This window comes from Lolium rigidum, chromosome 2 (assembly GCF_022539505.1).
Source record: "Lolium rigidum isolate FL_2022 chromosome 2, APGP_CSIRO_Lrig_0.1, whole genome shotgun sequence".
NCBI lineage: Eukaryota > Viridiplantae > Streptophyta > Magnoliopsida > Poales > Poaceae > Lolium > Lolium rigidum.
Genome location: NC_061509.1, coordinates 40,120,204 through 40,143,444, shown reverse-complemented (window position 1 = coordinate 40,143,444; position 23,241 = coordinate 40,120,204). Strand labels below are relative to the sequence as shown.

The window sequence follows — 23,241 nt, the reverse complement described above, 5'->3', positions numbered from 1 at the left end:
TTGACTAGCAATAATTCAATGATCTATTAGCAGAGTGAAACTAGTGTGGTTGACTAGCAACGCAGTAATTCAATGCATCTATTAGCTACAAATTGCGAGTGATCGTAACATAGTAGAAGAGCTGGAGCTTGTCGACGCCGATCTCAGTGCGTCGGTGTTGAGCAGCAGCAAGTTGTCCTACCGGCAAGGGAGAACACCACATGTCTAGGAATGTGCCATCAACGAGGGAGACCAGTGGAAGGCTCCAGGGGCACATACAATCCATGCTGGCTACGAGAGCGCTACCAAGCCAGAAACAAGAGGTTCCGGTACACGAAAATGATCAGTAAGTTTTATGACCAAAATGAAAATGTGCTAGCTAACAAGCACTATCACTGTCCAGATCGATTGCCTATATAACAAATACTATATGCATGAGCAGGAAAATCCAATACAATGTGAACCAGAAAGCATCTAACAGAGTCAAAAAAAAAGTAGCGCATCCATTTCTTGTAAATGTACACACAACATTTGATTTTGTCAAGCAAACATGTATGTATCACCAACATATATATAGTATGGACCTGCCTATTCAAACGACACTGGCTTCAGTGAAATGGATTTACGTTTTTATCTACTACATTCTGACTTAAAAGTCAATTCAATAGGAAATACATAGCAAATCGTTAGCATTCATTTTCACGAAATTCTTTTATCTACAACTTGTGCTTCCACGATCTCTGTCTCCGAAAGAGAGAACCAGAGCAGGAGGTGCATGTCTCTGATCTGACACAATCCGATGCAGGCACACTAGAAGAGATATTCAACAGGACCTAAGAGATTGCTTTAGGTAGTCTACATGGAGGAGAGGGAGCTCACCTGCAGCAGGTTGTTGGTGAGGCGTCCTGTTGCGACACGGAATGCTAGCCAGCAGTAGCTCAGTGAGGTGGTCTAGGGATCTAGGTGGTCGCCAGCAGTAGCTCCTCATGTAGACCGATAGCAGCACCTCGCGAATGCAAACACCATATTATCATCCACACCTCCACTCCGCCAGTCTTGGGCCGCCGCCAATCATGTGGCTTGGACGGATCATTTCAGTGGATCCGGAATGCCAGCAAAGGTTCAGTTGGTTTGGTGCCAAATTCTCCTTTTTCTTGATTAACGGTGTGCACCTGAATCAGTGAACATGGAAGTAAGCATAGAGTATACTCTATTCATATTTTCCTTGCGAACCTTGAATGTATATATTTATTACTATTTATCTATGGTGGTGCTATGTTTACATGAAACAAATGAAGAACACATAACTAACGGCTAATGAAAAACTATAACTCATCTGTTGTTGAGTTACTCACATGTCCATAGATACTTCTCAATTTCACGAAGATTATCTCACCATATCAGGACTAGGCAGGCTTTGCAGCGATCTTCTGAGTATGAGTGGCATCCATCCACTAAAATAATGTCAAAGGAAACCATGGCTTTTAGAAACCAAGTAGCGTAATTGTAAAAGCCAGCATGTAATCATAGTTCATATCATTAACCCAGCAAATAGCAGTGTCATGCTTACTTCGGTCTAAATCGATTGATTAGTCCATCCAGTGAGCCCTGCAATCAAGTGAAATGTCAACTTGAGTTTTGTGTTTAGCAGCATGTATATCTGTATATAAGTACAACATCGAACAATCCAAGCTATGTGAACTCTGAACAGAACTGTACCTTGGAGGCTATCATGATAGGGAAGCATTCCGCAAACGTGATTTTGTAACCTTGAGCGTAGTCGGGACTGGTAGGTCTAATTTGAGTCCACGCTAAATCAATTAAAACATAAAATTCATAATTAACAGAGAAAATCTCAACGAGAATACTTATTCTAGAGAAATAGAAAGTTACACACCTTCTTTAAACCGCACGAGCTGACATGGCTTCCCAAAATAGGAGGAGACCCATGTGGCTGCTTTCAGTCCCTTCATCATATGCAGAACCAGACCATTCCCGCACGGAGATATCGTCAAGTGTCGCACGTTCCGCTGCACGAGGGACCTTCAGTGTGTCCATTCATGGTGCTCTTATAACTGCAAGTAGCAGCAGGTCAGATATAATTGATAATTTTAGGTATGAAATGGCAACACAATCGACAATGTAATGAACACTAGCTAAACTTCAAGAGACCATACAGTTTATCATTTCATTATTAGTATAGGAAACTAAATTTGAAATTATGAAACTGTATTAAGTCTGAACATGTCATCCATTACAAATGACAGGACATTATTTCTTTGGGGATGTTACATTTGTAGGTATAATTTTAGTCCCTGCCAAAGATATTAAAATGAAAGTGCATAAGTAACAGAGAATATCTCAACAAGAATAATTATTTTAGAGAAATAGAAAGTTACACACCTTTAAACCGCACGAGCCGAGTTGGCTTCCCCAAATAGGCAGATAACCATTCGGTTGCTTCACCTCCTCCATCCTATGCAGAAACAGACCACTCCCACACAGAGACATTGTCAAGAGTGTCGTGTTCCGCAGCGATAGGGGGTCTTCACTGTGTCCATTCCTGGTGCTCTTATAACGAGGAGGAGGAGGAGGAGGCGGTCCATTCCTGGTGCTCTTATAACTGCATGTAGCAGCAGGTCATATATTATTGATAATTTTAGGAATGAAATGGCAACACAATCTACAATGTAATCACTAGCTAAACTTCGAGTGACAATAGAGTTATCAATTGATCATTAATATAGGAACTTAAAATTGAAGTTATGAAATTGAATTAAGTCTGAACAAATCATCCGTTGCAAATGATAAAATAGAAGAAACACAAGCCAAATTTTCTTTGAGGATGTTACATCGAGGTTTATACACCTTATCTCCGACAATATCTTGGGATCCAAATTAAAACTAGCACAAGTACTGGTCAGACAACCGTTAACATACAGCAACACATATTGGAACCAATCAAGCGACAAACACAGGGGAATGTGTATTCATGAATGCGTCACCAGAAAATGTACATTATGGAAATGCCTATCCAAACGACACTGAATTAGTGAAATGGATTTGCATGCAGTGCATACACGGATGCTTTTATCTACTACATACAGGCTTACACGTTTCAATACAATAGGAAAGAAAGAACCAATGTTCAGGTTTTTTTTGACACCTTTACCCTAGGGGTTGTTTATCGTTCATCTATATATTCACAAGCAAATAGTGCAGTATACAACTCTTCTATTTACAAATCAAAACAACACGCAAATAATCCGTTCTAATTTTAACCGACGTAATAAACAAAGTGGTTTTCAAGTAGTAGCATTGTAGCAGTACGCGAGCTTGTACTTGGCATATGCAGCTAACACATACTAGCAGCTACCGATCGACATATACAGTAGCACATAATATACTTGTACACATGCAGCTAGCAGCAGGCAAAAAGGCGAGATTCTTCAGTGACCACCTTTGGGTTCAGACGTACACTGCCACAGAAAACAGAGCAACATCCTATAGAAGTTGAGGATCGATCACCAAAGGCTCGTTCAGTCTGGCACACCCAAAAACACACGGGTATAGGCTGGTGCTGATGACATCTGAAACGAAACTTGTGGAATTAAAAAGGAAGGAAAGAAAGAAATAAATCTTAGCAGGCTACATGGAGGGGAGAGAGTTCACCGGGAGATGTGTCCTGCTGCGACACGGAATGGTGGCCGGCAGCGCGAAATCGCGGACTGACTTGCAGCAGCTCGTGGAGATGGTCCAGGGGGTCTCCGGCAGCAGATCCCCATGGAGGCCTGCAACAGCACCTCGCGAATCCGACCATCAGCTCATCCCCCGCCGGCCACCCGCGTTGAACGGCGCGCGGTTGCAGCTCCGGCCATCACTGCCCTTGGCCCGCTTGACCCCTACGCTGGGCTAGCTCGCCGTGATCGGGGGAAATCGCGAGAGGCGGCGGTGGTCTGGGGAGTTCCGTTGTTGGGTGGAGGAGATAATGCGGAGGGGAACCGAGGCGGTGGGGGTTCAGTAGTGAATGCGAGGAGAGAGTTTTTCTTTTTCTTTTTAGATTTAGATTAGATGAATGCGAGGAGATAGTTATGCCTGCAGCTTGTGCTTTTGTTAGGTTAGGTGGGACTCGTTTTCATCCGTTGGATCCGTAGGGCGTCCACGATGTGGTCGAATCCGTGGGAGACGGATCCTATCCATGTCATTGGCCGAACATGTAGCGCTTAGAGTTTTGGTCTCCAGGTGTTAGGGCATCTCCAACGAGACGATGCAAATGGACGTGGAACGACCGTTTGCGACCACGCGGAACCACCGGAATGGCGCGCGAACTCATCAACCGCCGCGGAAGAGCAACCAACGGCTAGCAATCAAGTGGTGATTTATGCACTTTAAATTCAAAATGTTTTATGTGAGATTGGCAAGAAATGGCACTTCAAAGTTATACTTTGGCTTTTCCTACGTATCATGGCCCTATATACCTATATTATAATCCCATGCAAGAGCGAGAGGTTTTCCAACCTTTGCTCATACGGTTTTCGGCGAAACCATGTTTCGTGCCCCTGCTATGTCGACCACTAGATTTCCATTGGAAGTGGTGATTTCATGTGTCCTTGCATTTTATTTATATTAATGGGTCATATGAATATGACCAACCCCAAAACATGCTAATTTCGAACAAGAGTGGTTTCAAAGGCCTTGAAGTGAGAGTTTTGCAATATAAATTCAAAATTTTCAGAGTTGTGTATTGGGTTTTTTCTCTTTAAACCACACTTACATACCCATATTAGGACCCATGCAAAAGGTTAAGGGTTTTTGTCCCTTCACGCACCATTTTATGCGTCCCCTGTTCAACGGGTCCCGAGGACGTTGTCTTCAGCTCGGCATTTCATTAAAAGTGGTGATGTCATGTGAGTTTACTCTTTGTGCATGTTGCAACATGTTATATGCACATGGAATTAGGGTGTCAAGTGGCATCCCACCTAAATCTCACTTCTAGCTCATTTTGGTTTTGTCTAGTGCAAATTTTGAGATAAGTAATTTGCACAAAAAGGGTAAAATGAACTATAAGTGAAACATAGGCGGGATCCTACTTTTTTACACCAGACATGGGGAACCCAAAAAGAGGCTAGCGACCCCCCGACCTGCCCTCGGAACTAGCCCCGTTGTTACGGACCATATTGGAAAACACTCGCTAGCTTATTCGAGGATGGCGTCGACATATTTCAGGCATGTGTCAATATAGAGCATCGTTTATCGCACACCACCTTATGATGCCGTCTTCGACCCCGACTACTGCATGGAGTTTGGGGTAGTACATTGTATTGATGTGATTTTTCTTCCAAAATTCTACACTAAATCATCTCAACTACTTAGACGCGGAAAATAGTACTAGGAAGCTAACTACCACAAATGAACCATTTCTTGTGAACCAAGTGCCTCTTAAAAGTTGTTTATTTCTTTCCCTATTAACACCACTCTTATATGACCATATGAAAAAGGGGGAGGGTTTTCGAACCTTTCTCGCAAGATATCGCAAAACCCTATTTGGTGCATAATCCCTTAGATTTCCATCCAAAGTGGTGATTTTATGTATCCTTACAGTTTATTTATATTACAATGAGTCATATGAATATGACCAACCCAAAAACATGCTAATTTCCAACAAGAGTGGTCTTGACGACCTTGAAGTGATAATTATGTCATATAAATTCAAATTTGTCATGCGGGATAGTCTTTATGAAGAAATTCCATTTCAGAATTGTGTATTGGGTTTTCCTCTTTAAACCACCCTTACGTACCCATATTAGGGACCCATGCAAAAGGTTAAGGGTTTTTGTCCCTTCTCGCACCATTTTAGGAGAAGCTTATTCAACAGGGTCCCGAGGACGTCGTCTTCACCTCAGCATTTTATTAAAAGTGGTGATTCCATGTGAGTTTACTCTTTGTGTACGTTGCAACATGTTATATGCACATGCAAATAGGGTGTCAAGTGGCATCCGACCTAAATCTCACATGTAGTTCATTTTGTTTTTTTCTAGTGCAAATTTTGAGATAAGAAATTTGCACTAAAAAGGGTAAAATGAACTATAAGTGAAACATAGGCGGGATCCTACTTTTTTACACAAGACATGGGAAACCAAAAAAGCGGCTAGCGACCCCCGACCTGCCATCGGAACTAGCACCGTTGTTACTGACCATATTGGAAAACACTCGCTAGCTTTTTTGAGGATGGCGTCGACATATTTCAGGCATGTGTCAGTATAGAGCATCTTTTATTCGCACACTACCTTGTGATGCCGTCTTCGACCCCGACTAGTGCATGGAGTTTTGGGTAGCACATTGTCTTGATGTGATTTTTCTTCCACGGTGAGTCAAGCTACTTGGTCCTATATATGAAATGGAAATAAAAAGTCACACATGCATGGAGTAGCTCTACGTTAGATGGTCATGCATGCATGTGTATTTTGAACTGATCGGCCCAGCGGTTGTTGTTGTCGGAGATGGTCTGCGGACCGACTACCGGCACCTCCATGAAGGCGCGCCTCGCCGCCTTGTCGGCCCTCCGGAAGAGGCGGTCCTCCTTCTCGGCGGCCTTCTGCGGCGCCTTGCGCGTGGCGAAGTGTTTCTTGTTGGAGGTGATGTCTTCGGGGAAGCGGACCGCCCACTCGAGCCGCACGCTAGTCCCGCTCGACGATGAGAAGGCGGTACTCTATTTCTCGCTGGCCGTGATGTTATTTCTGCGTGACGAGCGGCGCGAGGTCCTCGGCTCCAGACGTCGTGGAGGTTCATCGGCTGATGCACTCATTGCCAGTCCGGATCTCCGCGCGTAGAAGGTTTCGTTGGGACGCTTGCGCCGCCCACATTATTATTATCTGCTATTAATTTGTTTTTAAAGTTCATAGAGATTAGATAAGGTAGTACTAACATTTTTTGGAACACTCTTTAACTATTATTAGAGTAAGATAAAGGGAAAAAAGTAGGACTTTAGTTTTTTCCATGGGGAGTGCAACGAAGGAGCTGGTCGATCCATGTGTCTTTCCAGCTACGCGCGCGTACTGTACGTTGTTGTTGTGTGCGAGCGATCGGGATGAGAAAAGAGAAGGCAAGCAACGATCGATGTGATGGACTCTTACGGTACTAGCTATAAGACGGCGCTCTTGTTTTTTTATTCCTTTGCTGATACTTAGGCGGATGATTAATTTTTTTTTAGATAAGAGGCGGATCGGATGATTAACTTAATTTGCAGAGACCCAAGCATCGTAAGGTAGGAAGGATTAATTGCGAGCGGGGGCGTCGAGGGCGATGGAAGAAATGAAATGAAGTGGCTTCTTTTGTTTACCCTATTTATATTCGTGGGCGCGCTGAGACGGACCGGCCGGCACAAATTAATTAACCTACAGTATTTTTTCTTTATTATTTATTTACGTGCACTAGCCTTTTGCTCTGAGTTACTGTTTGGTCCAGGCCGCGCCAGCAATCCTTCTCTCTCCCTCCCTTCCCCAACGAATTCCCCATACTCGAGAAATTTTGAAAGATCATGAAATGTTAAAAAAGATCACCTCTGAGTGCAAATGTTAAAACTACCGTGGCGGCACGCTGGCCAAGCGACACGTCACACATGCCGCCGTAGCCGGTGGCGGCAGGACTTGCCGCCATGAGTGGTGCCGACACGTTGGACGAACGCCGGGTGGTGGGCCCTGCCGCCATCGGCTGTGGCGGCATGCTGCCACGTCACCGTGCCGCCACTGCCGGTGGTGGGCCCTAAATCCAATTTATCCAATTTATCCAGCGCCGGTTTCACTCTTAAACGGCGATGGATCCATTATCCGTAGCAAAGCGAGAGAAGTAGGCTTCTGTTTCAAGTCGACCAGCAAGCGCGGATGGATGGGAGAGAGAAATACTAGTGTATAGAGGAGGTCGGTTCAAGGAAATTAATTAAAGACACGGAGCGAACGAGCCTTGATTATCAATCGGAAGGCTCCCGCACGTACGCATAGCGATGGTTGGGTCGCATGCCAAGTGAAGATTTTGACAGCGAACGGCGCGCGTGCGTTGAGCTGACCGTACATTGAGCTGAGGCGTGGACGCTGAATTCACCGCTGTTGACCCGCTCTGTACATGTGTATGTGAGGCGCCGCGTGGGATTCTGGATGGACCTCGGTGGCGGGGGAGTAGACGCTTTGGACTCCACGCACCAACTGCACCACGTAGACGCTTCTGTGCACAAAAACTCTTGGGCTTTATTTTAATCTCACTGCCAAACTGCTCTCGCGACGGACCCTTCCCCAATCCTCATCCGAACCACGAGCGCACCATGCCGCCGCCGCCGCTTGTCGACGACGTCATCGCCGAGATCCTCCTCCGCCTCCCGCCGGACGAGCCCGAGCACCTCATCCGCGCCGCCCTCGTCTGCAAGCCGTGGCTCCGCGTCATCCGCGACCCCGGCTTCCGCCGCAGCTACCGCGACCTCCACGGCGCCCCGCCCCTCCTCGGCTTCCTCCACCGCCTCATGGTGTTCCAAGGGGACCCGCCCGCCCGCTTCCCCTCCACCACGTCAATGCCGGAGTTCCCGCACCCGGGTGCCGGCGGCCGCCGCCGCACGCGCCCCCTCGACTGCCGCCACGGCCGCGTCCTCATCCACATGCTGCCGGGTTTCCTCGTCTGGGACCCCGTCACGGGCGACAAACACCACCTGCCGCCCGAGCCGGAGGAAGTCGACTGGCTCATCTACTCCGCCGCCGTGCTCTGCGCCGCCGACGGCTGCGACCACCTCGACTGCCGCGGCGGGCCCTTCCGCGTCGTCTTCGCGGCCACCCACGAGTACAAGGACATCATACTCGCGAGCGTCTACTCCTCAGACACGGGCGAGTGGAGCTCGCCAGTATGCCTCGACAACACCTGTGAAATCTACGCCCGGCACACCCGAGAGGCGCGTGCAGATGGACCCTTGGGACGCTTCTACACACCCTATGTCCAGCCTAGGCGAGGCGCCCTCGTCGGAGATGCAGTCTACTTCACTGTTCGGCGGGGCAACGCGATCGCCAAGTATGACTTGGGAAAGGACCGCTTATCCATGATTGACCCGCCGCAACATTGCTTGGTGCACGGCATTGCTATCACGGCAGTGGAGAACTGCACTTCACTGGGCTTTACCTGCATTCAGGGTTCCACCCTTTGTACGTGGGCAAGGAAGGTGGATGCAGATGAAACTGCAGAATGGGTACAATACAGGGTCATCGAGCTGGAGAAAACAATACCTGTTACCAATCCTGAAGACGAACTATCCGTGGTCGGCTTTGCAGAGGGTGTGGGTGTCATCTTCGTTTGCTCAGGTGCTGGCTTGTTCATGATCAAGCTCAGTTCTGGGCAGGTTAAGAAGGTTGATGAGCCCGGAGAATACTTTAGCGTGCTGCCCTACATGAGCTTCTACCTTCCAAGTATGATACTGGCCCTTGGTCCTTGCGTCTTATCTGTTACAGCTTCTGTATATTGGTTTAATTTGTTGGTTATGGTTTGTGAATAATTAGTCATAATGCAAGCAATTTGGGTTAGTTATATTGACATACAGAGCTTGCCAAGTTCGATTATCTGTGCTAGAGATAACCTAATATGTGCAACTAAAAAACATAACGTAACTTTATATTAACAGTTGGAATTAGTACTAGGACATAGCTCACTGAAATGCTGACTTGAAGTTGCTTATGAGTTTTGTGCATGATATATTTTAGATCATGCCACATTATTATTGCTGGTAAGGACTAACTGATCAAAGTCCGCTGCTGGTTTCTTTCAGAACTGATACTATTAAGTATCAAGTCATTTTTTTTTTGGTCTTTCACCAGTTTACTTAAAATTTTGCAAGTCATGCTTTGTCGAATTCTTTGAGATCCTCATGAAAAAATCCTTTCAATCAATAGGTAAATTTGTATTCTTAGAGCTAATTCTAATTCTTTCATTCAGTATTATTGTCTCTGCTAATCTTGCTAGTAATCTTAAATCGGTAATGATTAATTTCTTTGAAATTTACGAATAGTTGATCATTCTATCACATTTCAGATAGTGTGTCGCGAGTGGCAAGTCCATTTGTACATGGGAAAACTAATAAATAGAGTCCATTTCATTTTAATGCTAACAATATTTGAAGATAACTTAATCTGAAAACTCTTGATCACTTTTTTGGTAGGATTTATTAGTATTTCTTTTTTTTCTGATATGGCAATGAACAAGCTTAATAATTGAACTTGTCTGTTCTGACCAGCACTAGTCTGAGTGTGCACGTTCTACATTTTTACAATGTTCATCACTATATACTGTTCTCAATATATTCTTTAAATTTGAAGGTAGGTGTAGACGTATAGTTTATTTATCTATTCCTAATGCTGTATCAAAACTGTTGTGTTTTTCAAACTGCAGCTATGAGTTTGGCTTTTCGTTGGATTGTTACTGGTTGTTTGACTTCTTATGCTTGCATAAACAGGCAATAGTGGTGGACATGATGCAACTGATCTTCCGCACAATACTTAAGAGGACTTTCTGTCGTGATGTACTGGTTAGGCAGGTAAGTTTATCTTCTGCATGTATGTTTAGTTATCTGATCTGTTCCATCAAATAATGTAGTGCTATCCTTTCCTTATGTTAGTGTAGGCTCTTCTCACTCTAGACCCTCCAACGACCGATGACTTGGAACCGTTCCTCATTCTCTATTGTGCATATGTTCGTCCCTGCTCAGAGAGAGACTACTGTCATGCTAAGTAGTAGCAAATGAACTAACCCTTTGCCGTGCTTCAGGAATATATTTTTGTTTTACTTTGGGAGTTTTATTTACTCGTTGCTGCATCACCTTTAACTGTTTTTTCGTTGTTTTGTGTATCTCAAGTCCTAGTATGTATGTGCATATGCTGTAAGTAGCATTAATCAAGCATTTGTTTTCATATATTTCCTTTATTCATACAGACTTATAGGGTTTGCCATTTCACATTCCTGCTTATTCTGGATCATCGTAATACCTTAGTGAAGTAACCATAGACACAATACTTGGAAGAGTATGCCTTTGCTAATCTTATACCTCTGTTTATCGTTTTGCTTGGAGTCATTTTAGCTTTATCGATGATAATTCTGGTTTAAGGCTGTTTGGTTAAACATTTTCTCAGCATGTCACTTGTTATCCACCAGATTTTCATATATATCTAATTGGGCATTAGCCACTAGTATAATTTGGCCGGTCCAAACTATATGTAGCTATGCTTTATGTGCAGTCTAATATTTCAGTTTTAGCCACCATGGATATTTAATACTTCATGCCGAACAGGGGATCGAAATGACACGACTAGATAACTAGTAACATGCATTATTTTACTAGCATGTTATCAGTAATATAGTGCTGAAAGTACTTCTTAATGCTGTGCAGAGTAAAAAATGGAAGTAATTTTGGATCAAAGGATGTATCAATTAGTAAGATGAGGCAGGGTCCCTTGCCTGAGGCTTTTGCCTCAAGAAGTTGATAAAATTCGGTTTGTTAGTGACTAGCTAGCTCGTACATTTCTGTAAGTTGGCTATGAGCTAGCCAGAATTTATGATTCCTACTCCAGGAGACCCTCTTTTGGCCTGTGCTCAGACTAGTGTAGCCAAAATCTTACAATAGTTGGAGTCGAAAGTGTACTACCAGACTACAAATTACCTATTGCTGTTCTCTGTTTCCGATATTGATTTTTCCTAATACTGCTTAGTCAGTTAAACTTTGGAGTTTTTGGCAATTTCCAAAAAATGTGAAGCTAATGTTTTCTCTTTGATTCATACAGAAATTGTGAATCTAGTTTCTTTGGCTGATGATATTACTTTCTCTGCAGGTATCTACTCTACAATAACATTCTGGTGGCTGAGATGCAGAAATGGGCTGTTGGGTAATTTCTTTCATTTGTATGCTTGATGCGGAGATTGGCCCTCTATGTAACTTTCAAGTGCACTTGTAGGATTTGATCACTTAATTTGCCAACTTCTGTCTATTATCTCATATCCGTCAACTGTCGTGAAGGTTGTAGGCACATTGATTTGCTCTAATTAATTAGTACTTCACTTGTGGAGTGTTGACCATGCACTTGGAGGAATTAATCGCTTAATTTGCTAGCTTCTGTCCGTTATCTCATTTCCATAGACATTCATCAACTGTCCTGAATTTGTGGCATGCTGACCTGTCAACTCTTGCGTACAATTGAGTGTGTGCTTTTGATTACCTTCTGTGTTGTGTCAAGCGTGGAGATTTCAATTTCGGGTGTCTGCATATGTTCCTTGATGTCCCATTTTGTGTGTGTTTTTTTTACTTTTTGTTGAATTTGTATCTGGCTCCGAGCTTGATATTTAGTGGCTAAATACTGACTGCTGAGTGTTGAATCGCATCAGTAATCTGACCTGGGAGTTGGGAAGAAGCTCCTGTATGTTGAATCATTCCTGCCTTTGCTCCGAGCTTGATCAGGACTTGATGTCCAAAGCAGTAAGTAGTAGCATGGATTTCCCACTACGCATTGATAACCGCCTTTGGTTTAACATTCACAAACTTCTATTATCAGTAGTCGTTTGATTATGTTTGCATCTACCTTGACCTAGCTGCATGCGCTCATCCAGTTGTGCATTGAGAACTCAGTAAGTTGAATCTATATTTGTTCAGTAGAAATGATAGTCTGGTAATTTGTTCGTCATTAGGAAGGAATGATGCTATTTTCCTACTACATGAATGTTTTTCTTCTGCATATCTCTAATCCATGGCGAAGGCTTTGATGATTTGGCTAACATATGCATAGTTGTCAGAATCATGATTCTACTATGCGATTCTACGATTTTACGACCCCGATTCAACGATTCTGCTAAGTAGAATCGTTGATTTTACGATTCTAAAAGTTAAGATCATATGGTTTGCGATCCTACCATAGATGTTCTGATCCAAAATCACGATTCTGACGACATTGCATATGCATTTCCTCTCAATTATGTTTTTGATAGTAAGACAAACCAAATCCAAATTGACATTTTTTGTATTATGGGTGTATGCCTTTAGGTATCAATATCAGGTGAGATTCACTAACTTGCACAGAAACAAGAAATAATCCATTCTATTGATTGCTCCAACAATCACAGCCGTTGAACGATCATATCATACAATCCTGGGGAGCATGATGGAGGAGGAGCATGCACACGGCAGCAATGGCCGCTGCTCTCAACTTCTTACCAGCTACCATTGCTTCTTTAGAACTGGTGCAGTGAGACTCCCATAATTTTCACTGTGAGAGCTCTTATTTGGCATCCGAGGGCAATATATCAACATTTGAGTTCACTGCTAATTTCACAACTATTATATGAAATCGATCATGGGGCGTGCTTTGGTGAGTGAATGACGCTCAAGTGGTAGTGTCTTGTAGCCAATTTTGCCATGGTATTCATTTCTGAACATAATCCCTGCTGGTGCATCACTCACTAGAAAAATATCCTTGGATCTTAAACTGATTAGACAAGCGCAGGCTTTCTCTCTCCTAGATAAGCCCGTATGAAGGTGCATGTCTAATGTGTTGATGTGGGAAGAAAATAGAATGCAGTTTTTATACAAATGGCATACCAGTAAAACAAACTTTGTAAATAATTTTTTTTGTTAATCATTCTAGCAATTTTTCACACCATGATTCCATATAAACTGTTTGTGTCTCAAGATCTAAAATTTGCTCTTAACAAGTTTCTGAATACATAGTCCTGATGGTGCAGCATCACTCACCGTGAAAACAACCTGATCTTAAACTGATGACATAGGCGGATGGTGCGCATCTATGTTTTGGTAGACGGGACACTATGAAGCTGTCTGTGTTGATGCAGAAAGAAAACTGAATGCAGTTCTGATACAATGCTATTTATATGATGAAGGTTAGCTGTAGAGCTGTAGGGAGAAAACCCAATTGGGGATTAAATATTTCCAGGCAATTTACAAGCTACCAAATGTTTTTCCAGTGGAACATAGCTCATTCAAGAGAAAAAAAAACTAGTTACAGGGCGACAAAATATATATTTGTTCTATTACACGGACAATCCTGGTCTGTACAGTATAATTGAAATGTGGCTGAAAACGCAGGCACAGCAAAAAAAAAAGTGTGTTTGCACTGTGTGTGTTCGTGGGCCACAAAGATAGGTAAACATTGGAAGTTGTGGGCTTTGTTCTAGTGGGCTACTCTCACTCACTTTAGGTCACTTCCACTTCACGCTGTGGCTACTGTGAGCTCTGAGCAGGCGAGATGTTGCCGTCGGCGGCGGCGGTGCTGGAAGACGGCGACCTGGCCTCCGAGATCCTCCTCCGCCTCCCACCGCAGCCGTCGTCCCTCCCCCGCGCCTCCGCCGTCTGCAAAAGCTTGCGCAGCGTCGCCTCCGACCCAGGCTTCTCCCGCCGCTTCCGCATCCACCACCGTCGCAACCGTCCCCTCCTCGGTTTCTTCATGGGAGATGGCGACGAGCTCCGTTTCGAGCCCACTCTGGATCCCCCCAATCGTGTCCCGCAATGCCGCTTCCAGTTTCCGATCGATGCCAGCGACTGCAGCTTCGAGTTGCTCGGATGCCGCCATGGCTTCCTACTCATGCTCCGCACATTTCAGGGGACCGTCCAGCTCCTGGTGTGGGACCCTTTCAATGGCCACGAGCACCCCTTAGCTATTCCCCCGGTGTTCAGTGAGAAGACTTTCCATGGAGCGGTGCTTCGCGCTGCCCCCGGTGTCGGAGACACAGACCACTTTCAGGTGGTCTTGGAAAGAACTGACGTGCAACAAGGAGTGGTCGCCTGTGTTTACTCGTCGGAGACCGGCGAATGGGGTAATCTCATCGCAACACCGGTTCCATCTGGGGGCGTGATTCATCCTAGCAAGCCTGCTGTGCTCGTCGGGGGTTCCCTTTACATGTTGCTGATGAGGCTTGGGGGGTCTTCAAGGATCGTCGAGTTCGATGTTGGCAGGCAGAGTCTAGCAGTGATACCTCTGCCTGCCAGCTTGGATTCCGAGCACAGTCGCTTCTACTCAGTTATGCGAGCAGATGGTGGTGGGCTTGGTATGGTCTCTCTGTCAGCGTCAGGTGGCAGCGCCCAGTTATGGAAGAGGAAGACCAGTTGTGAAGGTGTTGATTCGTGGATGCTGGCAAGAACTTTTGAACTAGACAAGCTAATCATCCCTGATTTAAAGAGCAAATTCTTCCTACAAATTACTGGGTTAGCGGAGGAAAACAATGTGGTGTTGTTGTCGTCCGGTGTCGGTGTCTTCATGGTTCAGCTTGACTCACTGCAGTCCAAGAGACTTCCCCTAGCCAACTTGCATCATTGGCATCCATTTGAAAGTGTCTATGCTGCAGGTAATACTAGCATGCCTTCATTTACAATGCTCGGATGACAAAACCAAGCTACTTTCCCATTCCCAACGATTGGGTTGATGGAACGATGTTCACATCATTGTGTTAAGCTAGCAATTTTAAATACCGTATGTCAATTGTTTATTTTGCTGCTTGGTGACCCCTTCAGCATAAATCTGTAACCGCCCACTAGCCACTAACATAATTTGGTTGGTCTAATCTATATGTAGCTATGCTTTGTGTGCATTCTAGTTTATTCAGTTTTGGCCACCATGGATGTGTAACAATTCTTGTTGAACACATGATTACATTACTAGATCTATCATGAAAAATTGTCTCTTCACTAATAACATTCTTATACGTACTAGTCTATTGCGATTTAACTTGTGTGAAATTATTGTTTGATGCTGTGAAGAGTGAAAAAATGACAGTCATTGTGGACCAGTGGAAGTATCAGTTGATAAGATGATGCATGGCGCCATGACCTCTTGCTTTACGACTTACTGCATGAGTTTTATAGAATTTGATTTGTTAGTAACTAGCTAGCTAATACATTTGTAAAAGGTTTCTGTTTCCCTGCTCCATGACCATGAGGCCCTGACGTGCCCACTGTTATTATAGCCTCTATATATTCAGACCAGATGTAGCTAAAACTGCTAATATTAGAAGTTAAAGGTGTGCCACTACACTAATATTATTCTCTGTTTCATATGTTAATAATGTTTATAACGCTGAGATGATTCAACTTTGGATCTTTTGACACAATTTCTGCAATGGTGAAACCTAATGTTTATTGCTTGAGTCATAAACAAATTGAGAGGAACTTCCAGAGGGTTTTCCTGGAAGCATAGTACAAGTTTGTTTGGCTGATGGTATTGCTTTCTCCGCAGGTATCTAGAGTGACATCCAGGTGGCCGTGATGCAGAAATGAGCTGTGAAGTGGATTTGTGAACCCCCATCCATCATCTAATTTAGATGTTCCTTAACTCGGCAAGAACCAAGAAGGATATTGACCTGATTTAAGCTCGTGGTTCATTTCATTTCCTTGATGGTTTTTAAGCAATCTAGTCTATGCGTGTGTGTTTGATTAGTCTCAGTGTTGTATCAGGCAAGGAGATTTCGTGTTTCGTCTTACGTACCGTGATGCCCATTGTGTGTCTGTTTGTTGAATTACTGTCGTTCCGAGCTCAGTATTTACTATTTAGAAGCTTAATTCTGACTAATGAATGTTGAATGAATTGCACCTCCATACCTGGTGCTATTTGCTACGTGTTTCATTGATATTTTGGTTTCTCTGGGATGCTCTGAGTGTGAAGTTGTGGATGAGTTGCTTAAAATTTTAGATTGTTTCATGAGATGGCTTAGTTTTAAAATATTCTATTGTCTCGCCTATTCCTGGCAAAAAGTGAAAGATGAATAATGCAGTTTGTTGTCGAGGCCATGGATAGGTAAATAAGAGCAAAATGAACTTTCACTCAGTTTGTAGTATGCCTTATGTACTGATATGCAACAGCCACATATATTCAGTTTATTGATTGCTGCTACAATCACAGCCGTTCAACATCATCACCATCATATTGCCCCATGATCGACAGGCTCTTCAGGTATCTTCAAAGTAACTTGCCGTCAATTGTGGCTCCGCTTCTGGTTGCAGTCACGCACACAGGCCTCTGGATCATCTGCATGGCCAAGAAGAATCACGTGTCAGAAGAAAAAAGACACATACCATCATTGTTCATCAAGGAGAAGAATCACAAAAAATGTTTATGTGTGAATACCGAGAGAGTCCATCCCTCCATCTCTATGGTGTTACTTACCAGTGGGCTTCACCGGCGTGTCGCAGATGGAGTCCAGGCCGCAAGCCGCCCTGCAGTATGAGGTGCCGCTGTCTCTGGCCTTGTTGGGGCTGCATTTGTTGAGGCAGAAGAAATCGCAGGCTAATCGCGGGGCCGTGTGCCTGCACTCGGGGTAGCACTGCCGATAGCACCGGCAGAACTTGGACATGGCGGCCACTTGCTGCTGCTGCTGCCCGGACAGCATCAGGAGGAGCATGCACATGGCGGCAATGGCGGCCTCCCTCTTTTTCGCCTGCATCTTCCTTCTGCCGGTGATGGCTTGTTCTTCAGAGTCAGGTGAGAAGGAAGAACTGCCGGTGTGGGCTCTTATATGGCAGTGGAGTTCCGAGGGCAGAACCAACATTTATCCTGGTATTCCATAATGTGTTCTTGGAGCGTTTCACTATTTTCCTGTAAAATGAAATGGGGATGGTTTTATAGTGTTGCAGCCCAATTGTGCGGCGTGTTTCGGTGAATGAATGATGCTCAAGTGGAGGTGTGTCCTGTAGCCAATTTCGCCATGGTATTCATTTTCTGTACAAAATATCACTTGCTACAAATATAACCTTTGATCTTAAACTGATTAGACAAGGACATAAACTGCTCATCTCTAATTCTCCGTTATCCTAGACTGCCATTATTAAGCTGCCTGTGTTGATGCAGAAAGAAAACTGAACGCAGTTTTGATACAATGCTATTTTTACGATATTGCATGCCAGTAAGCCACTATGCCAGCCAAGGTTAGCTATAGAGCTGCTGGGCGAAAATTTAATGGGACGCAAATACTCCAACTTCCAAGCAATTTACAAGCTAATGAATATAAATTCTAATGAAACCAGTCATGCCAGTACAGATTACAAAACATCCAAGTAGACAAAAAAGAAAGATTTCTTCTAGTTACAGGGGTGCAAATTATGTGAGAACATCAGACCCACGGTGAATGAATGATGCTCGAGTGGAGGTGTGTCCTGTAGCCAATTTCGCCATGGTATTCATTTTCTGAACAAAATATCACTTGCTACAAATATAACCTTGGATCTTAAACTGATTAGACATGAACATAAACTGCTCATCTCTAATTCTCCATTATTCTAGACATGCCATTCCTAAGCTGCCTGTGTTGATGAAGAAAGAAAACTGAACGCAGTTTTGATACAATGCTATTTTTATGATATTGCATGCCAGTATACCACTATGCCAGCGAAGGTCAGCAATAGAGCTGCTGGGAGAAAATTTAATGGGAAGCAAATACTCCCAACTTCCAAGAAATTTACAAGCTACTGAATGTAAATCCTAATGAAACCAGTCATGCCAGAACAAACTACAAACATCCAAGTATGCAGAAAAAAAAATTCTTCTAGTTACAGGGGTGCAAATTATGTGAGAAGATCAGACCCACGGTCACTCATCATTGTATCTGTTCGTTCTGTTACACAAACAAACAGCACTCAAAAACCTAACATAGTTACAAACTCTTACTGACCACTCTTGTGGCAAATCATCCACTAAAGTGTCCGCTCTGCACAAAATGAGCCTCCTCCAAAACTACATGCACACCAATGGATCTAGGCATTCCTCTTCAAGGTACCATGAAGTCTGCCATATTTCCAAGGCTGTTACGCGCTATCTGTCATTGATCATGCACAGGTAACCACCCCCGGCATTGCGTTCCAGGGGATACCTGGTGGTACCCTTCATGTACCCAAGGTGACTCATGGCAGCATCTCGGAGTCCAGATCTGTTTGGCACCTTTCCTTTCTTGCGCTTCTTTATCATAGTGCAACTGCTCAGCGGGGCATCGCTTCCAGCCCCAGGTCTCCTACAACATAATTCACAACGATGAAATCTAAGTTAGAATGGCCAGTAAAAGTTCAGTTACAGCACGGCAACCTAGCACGTGGAATACAACAGCAATATCCTAATTAAGGCCCCTGTGGCTTATTTTGACGAATGGAAGACAGTAAACGATAGATAAAGGAATGCTGGAGAACTTACCTCAACAACTTCTCTGAGGCAACTCTAGCAGCTTCAATGGTGTCCTTGGTAGGTAGCCACTTTACAACCCTCCCAGGATCACCTCGCATTGGTGAGTGAATTTTTACAAGCTGCACGTGATTTTCTACATCAGTAAATGACCCCTTCATGCAGTAACAAAGAAACATACTTGTAGTTCCCAATGGATATTAATATGGTTCTATTAGGTTAGAGGAAGAGACAAACTCACACCAAGACATTCCATCATTTGATAATATGCTCTGCCATGCAGCGGAGTGTGTCCCTTTCTGGACTCTGAAAAGTATCTCGTCCTGAAATGAAAGACTGTAACATCAACTCTGCAAGTAGAAGTGCATGCTTGCAATGATAGTTAACATGCAAATCACCTACCATTCCTTGTAGCCTGGGTCTACTGTGAAACCATACATGTCGACACTGTCACAGATGGAGAGAGCAAACTCAAGAGCTTTAAGCCCAGTGCCTTTAGCAGATGAACCAAATGATGTTCCTAGCATGAGGTATACCGGATTGGTTATTGGAAGATCCTACATAACAAGAGTTCTGTCAGGCACTCAGGCAGGTAATGAAAGAAGGTACATGTACCCAAAGGCCAAAGCACCCTAATTTCGAAATACAATATAGCTAAATTACCCGAATCATCTGGTTCATGGCATCATGTATTGTTGTCTTAACGATCAATGCCTCCTTTTTTGCTTCTGCAACCATGAGAATTAGCGTGCCTTTTCATTTCGTATCCCACTAAAAGAGAAATAGGTGGTAGGGGACTTACCATCTAATTCAACAACTTTATCCAGTGCCTTTGCAGATCCTCTATTAAGAAGGCGAAATGTACTCTTTGTACCAACGTATTCCGTGTAGTTCTGCAATGCAAACAGAAGAAGTCAGGCAAGTGCAGGTGAAGGTATCGAAGCAGGAAACATAAGTATCTTAGGAAAACCTGGACGGGTGCACCATTTTCTCTAATGACAACATCATAAGAATCAATCTCATCCCCAAATCTAGTTTTTAGAAGGTCCCCGGAGTTTCCGACAACAGCACATCTCCCAAATTGCTGAGGTACATATGGAGATGTCTCAGGGAGAACCAATGAAAGTTTCTCCATGCAAAGCGTTCTGTTTCTGCACTTATTCCTGTGAGGCCAAAACTAAACATAATCAGCAATCTCTTGAATTTAACCATAATGTAAGTCTATGTGAAACTATCGTGTCTACCCACAGAAGGACTCCTTTGTTGATCCTGCGCCATGCATACTCCTCCCAGCCATTTGGCAACGCATCAATGTACTCTTTTGTAAGTACTGTGGTACTGTTGCGAACCTGGGGGAAAGAACAAGACTTAGTGACTGCATCGATAGTTCCTAGTTTAACTCTGACAAAGTAAACAACATCTTGCACAGTTTACAAATCACTTATGATGTTTTGCAAAATTTCATTGTATCAACTAAATCACACATATACGTCAGTGGAGTAAAAAAGATTGGCCACCTGCTCCCATGAGGCCACAGCTTCGCAGAGATTGAACTCAAATGCCAGCCCTTCAGACTCTCCAGTTTTGGGGTCTTTCTGCAAAAACCAGCCATAACAGGTAAGTAAAAGGTAAGCTGGTCCAACTATGAGGAACAACATAGGTTTGTTTTGAGTAAAATTGCAGGCACAAATCAAATTAAACAACTGAAAGGAGAAACGCCTGCAGAAGAAATGGTAGAAAACATACGCACGTACCCACTTGGAATCTGTGTCACTTGGGTACTGTATTACGATCCGGCAGTAATCCTCTCCGGCAATGGCTTGCAGTCCTAGACCATTCGCATCCTGCGGTTGTTTTAATCACGAGTAAGAATCATCCAAACCAGCACGCTTATGATCTACAAAGGAGATCATCAAGTAGCTAGCAACACGATTACTGGCAAGAATTGCCTTCTGAACATAAACATGGATAGTTCCCAAACATCCAAACCGTCCCAATCCAGGACAGGCATCACTCTCTTACTACCAACCCTTCCCACTCACTGAACATTAAGCATCCCACTCGCATCAATTCTCAGAAGAAGCCTAGAATATCAACCAGCTAGCTTGCGAATCCACCAGAGGCCAAGGTTCGTGCGTTTTAGAAGGTAATCGGCGCAGATACAGCACAGTGCAGCACTTAATTTGCTCACAGATGAGACGATACAGCCAAGCCCCAATTGGTTCAGAGAATTCACACAGTACACGCACGGGTAGTGACTCACCACGCACTTGCTGAACCCTCCCTGCAGCGCGGCGAGCGCCGCCAAGTCCGCCTCGGAGAGCCTCGCGCCGCCATCTGCATCCACCGATTCAGGGATCTCCACGCGAAGGCGAACAGAGTAGAGGAGTAGAGAAGAGAGAAGAGGGAGGCGAGCGGGGGTTACATGAGGAGAGGCCGGAGAGGTAGATGAGGATGGCGCTGACGCCGGAGAGGATGGCGGCGGCGAGGGCCAGCGGGAGCACCCGCATGGCCGGAAACCGGTGGCTCTCTCGCCGGAGCTGCGGCCGGAGTTGGGGCGGGAGTCGGTGGTGGGCCGAGGAATGGGAGAGAGGCGCGTCTGCCTACCCAAGCCCGGTTGCTTGAGCGAAGAGCAATGGGCCGTGCTAGAAAATAGTGTTCGGGAAAATGAAGGAATCTCCTAGTACAGTACAAATTCTCCAACACCTTCTAAGCGTAGGAGGACCGATGCACTAGAATCCCAGCAGGGAATATCTAAGTTGCAAACCAAGAAAAACTTGGTTTTACCTAAATTCTGCATCTCGGATTTTGATATTAGGTAGGAATTCGCTTCCTCGATATCTCTAGGTGTACCCACTGAGAATATACAATACACATCTTGTGGTCGCCGTATAAAGACACATGGGCAATCCATATTACCAATGTATCCTTTCCCATGAAGGAAATCGGTCAAGTGATTATACCACATTTCTTCTTATGGTTTGCCTTTTAGTTTTTCACGTTTGTTGTTCATGTAACGTTAGTTTCTAGGAGTATTAATGAGATACATGGTTGCTCTCAACATAAAGGGGCATCTTGAAGGTTATCTATCATGATGTCGGTGTTAGAACTCATGACACCATGAGAGGCTTAGGTAAGATTCGTCAATACATTTTTCATACCAAGGGCTACCCCAAAGATATAAGGGGGGATTATTATTGTTAGCAATCAATTCACGAGGGGCATGTTTGTCGGTAATCTAAAATGAGTTATTGTACTCTACATAAGTAGAGAAAACCATGGTAGTTTCGTCTTGGTCGATGACAATCTAGGAAGGCACATACATGATTTCGATGCACCGTATAAGATCAGATATCCACCAACCCCACACAAATTTAATTTGACTTACATGGATAGTGTCAAAAATACAATCACAATGCAGAACAATGGTCTTAATGATCAAGAGTTAATTTAGAGCTTCATGGACATTCATGAATAGGAGGTTTTGGTGGTGCCGGCACCAATTAAGAAAGGTGTGGTACACGATAAGCCACTTGATCGTGCCATAGTGAACCAAAAGGCGTATCCTGGTGGTTTGGACGGGCTGATGCTTTTCAGCCCGCCCGAGTTAAGTCTCCGCACTAGCAACCCGGTATCGTGCACACCATTGTCATAATGAAAATATCGAGGTGCTCTTCCCTCTCCAACCTAGTTCTTTTTTATCGTGCCATATGTCTCGGCTCTCCGACATACATAGTAATGGCATTTTGTTGGTAAAAGATAGATGCACATCGCATTGCCCCCCTTGATGTCTTCTAGAAGAATAGCGTGATCAATCCGCTTACGAACCAGAAAATCCTAGCACCGCACATATCTCCTCCGTAGCCGTAGGCCCAACAATCGAACACCCGCATGTTTGAGTAGGCAGGTTTTTCCTTGAAAATTCCCACTCATGATAGTCATGTACTCCATATTTGATAATAAAATTAAAAAGTAAAGATTCGAATCCTCTATAGTACAGCAGTTTTATAAAGTTTCTTTGGATCAATTCATTCAGCCCTAAACTCAAACTCGAGAGATGTGGTTGGTTCTTCAGACGTGGCTA

At 44.1% G+C, this 23,241-nt stretch overlaps 3 protein-coding genes across 3 annotated transcripts; 2 read left to right on the top strand and 1 right to left on the bottom strand.

Annotated features, from left to right (window-relative positions):
* Nucleotides 1-8,293: 8,293 nt before the first annotated feature.
* On the top strand, nucleotides 8,294-10,859 carry LOC124689557. The gene is made up of 2 exons (XM_047223070.1): nucleotides 8,294-9,416; nucleotides 10,457-10,859. The coding sequence occupies exons 1-2, from the start codon at nucleotides 8,294-8,296 to the stop codon at nucleotides 10,501-10,503; spliced, it is 1,170 nt and encodes a 389-aa protein (XP_047079026.1). The 3' UTR covers nucleotides 10,504-10,859.
* A 3,387-nt stretch (nucleotides 10,860-14,246) lies between these two features.
* LOC124689556 (putative F-box protein At3g16210) lies at nucleotides 14,247-16,490 on the top strand. The gene is made up of 2 exons (XM_047223069.1): nucleotides 14,247-15,342; nucleotides 16,230-16,490. The coding sequence occupies exons 1-2, from the start codon at nucleotides 14,247-14,249 to the stop codon at nucleotides 16,235-16,237; spliced, it is 1,104 nt and encodes a 367-aa protein (XP_047079025.1). The 3' UTR covers nucleotides 16,238-16,490.
* Nucleotides 16,491-18,745: 2,255 nt separating this feature from the next.
* On the bottom strand, nucleotides 18,746-21,674 carry LOC124691619 (sialyltransferase-like protein 4). Its single transcript, XM_047224909.1, has 12 exons — nucleotides 21,583-21,674; nucleotides 21,421-21,494; nucleotides 20,912-21,001; nucleotides 20,675-20,752; nucleotides 20,406-20,506; nucleotides 20,128-20,320; nucleotides 19,960-20,050; nucleotides 19,821-19,885; nucleotides 19,560-19,714; nucleotides 19,399-19,480; nucleotides 19,170-19,279; nucleotides 18,746-18,993 (listed from the first exon to the last, which is right to left on the bottom strand). The coding sequence occupies exons 1-12, from the start codon at nucleotides 21,665-21,667 to the stop codon at nucleotides 18,798-18,800; spliced, it is 1,320 nt and encodes a 439-aa protein (XP_047080865.1). The 5' UTR covers nucleotides 21,668-21,674; the 3' UTR covers nucleotides 18,746-18,797.
* Between the last annotated feature and the right edge of the window lie 1,567 nt (nucleotides 21,675-23,241).

Excerpts from the sequence above, each read along its gene's own strand:
- LOC124689557 (XM_047223070.1), top strand. The coding sequence starts at position 8,294 with ATGCCGCCGCCGCCGCTTGTCGACGACGTCATCGCCGAGATCCTCCTC. Across the intron at positions 9,417-10,456 it reads CATGAGCTTCTACCTTCCAA|GCAATAGTGGTGGACATGAT; the intron begins GTATGATACTGG and ends TTGCATAAACAG.
- LOC124689556 (XM_047223069.1), top strand. The coding sequence starts at position 14,247 with ATGTTGCCGTCGGCGGCGGCGGTGCTGGAAGACGGCGACCTGGCCTCC.
- LOC124691619 (XM_047224909.1), bottom strand. The coding sequence starts at position 21,667 with ATGCGGGTGCTCCCGCTGGCCCTCGCCGCCGCCATCCTCTCCGGCGTC. Across the intron at positions 20,321-20,405 it reads ATCAACAAAGGAGTCCTTCT|GAATAAGTGCAGAAACAGAA; the intron begins GTGGGTAGACAC and ends TTGGCCTCACAG. Across the intron at positions 18,994-19,169 it reads GCCTCAGAGAAGTTGTTGAG|GAGACCTGGGGCTGGAAGCG; the intron begins GTAAGTTCTCCA and ends ATTATGTTGTAG.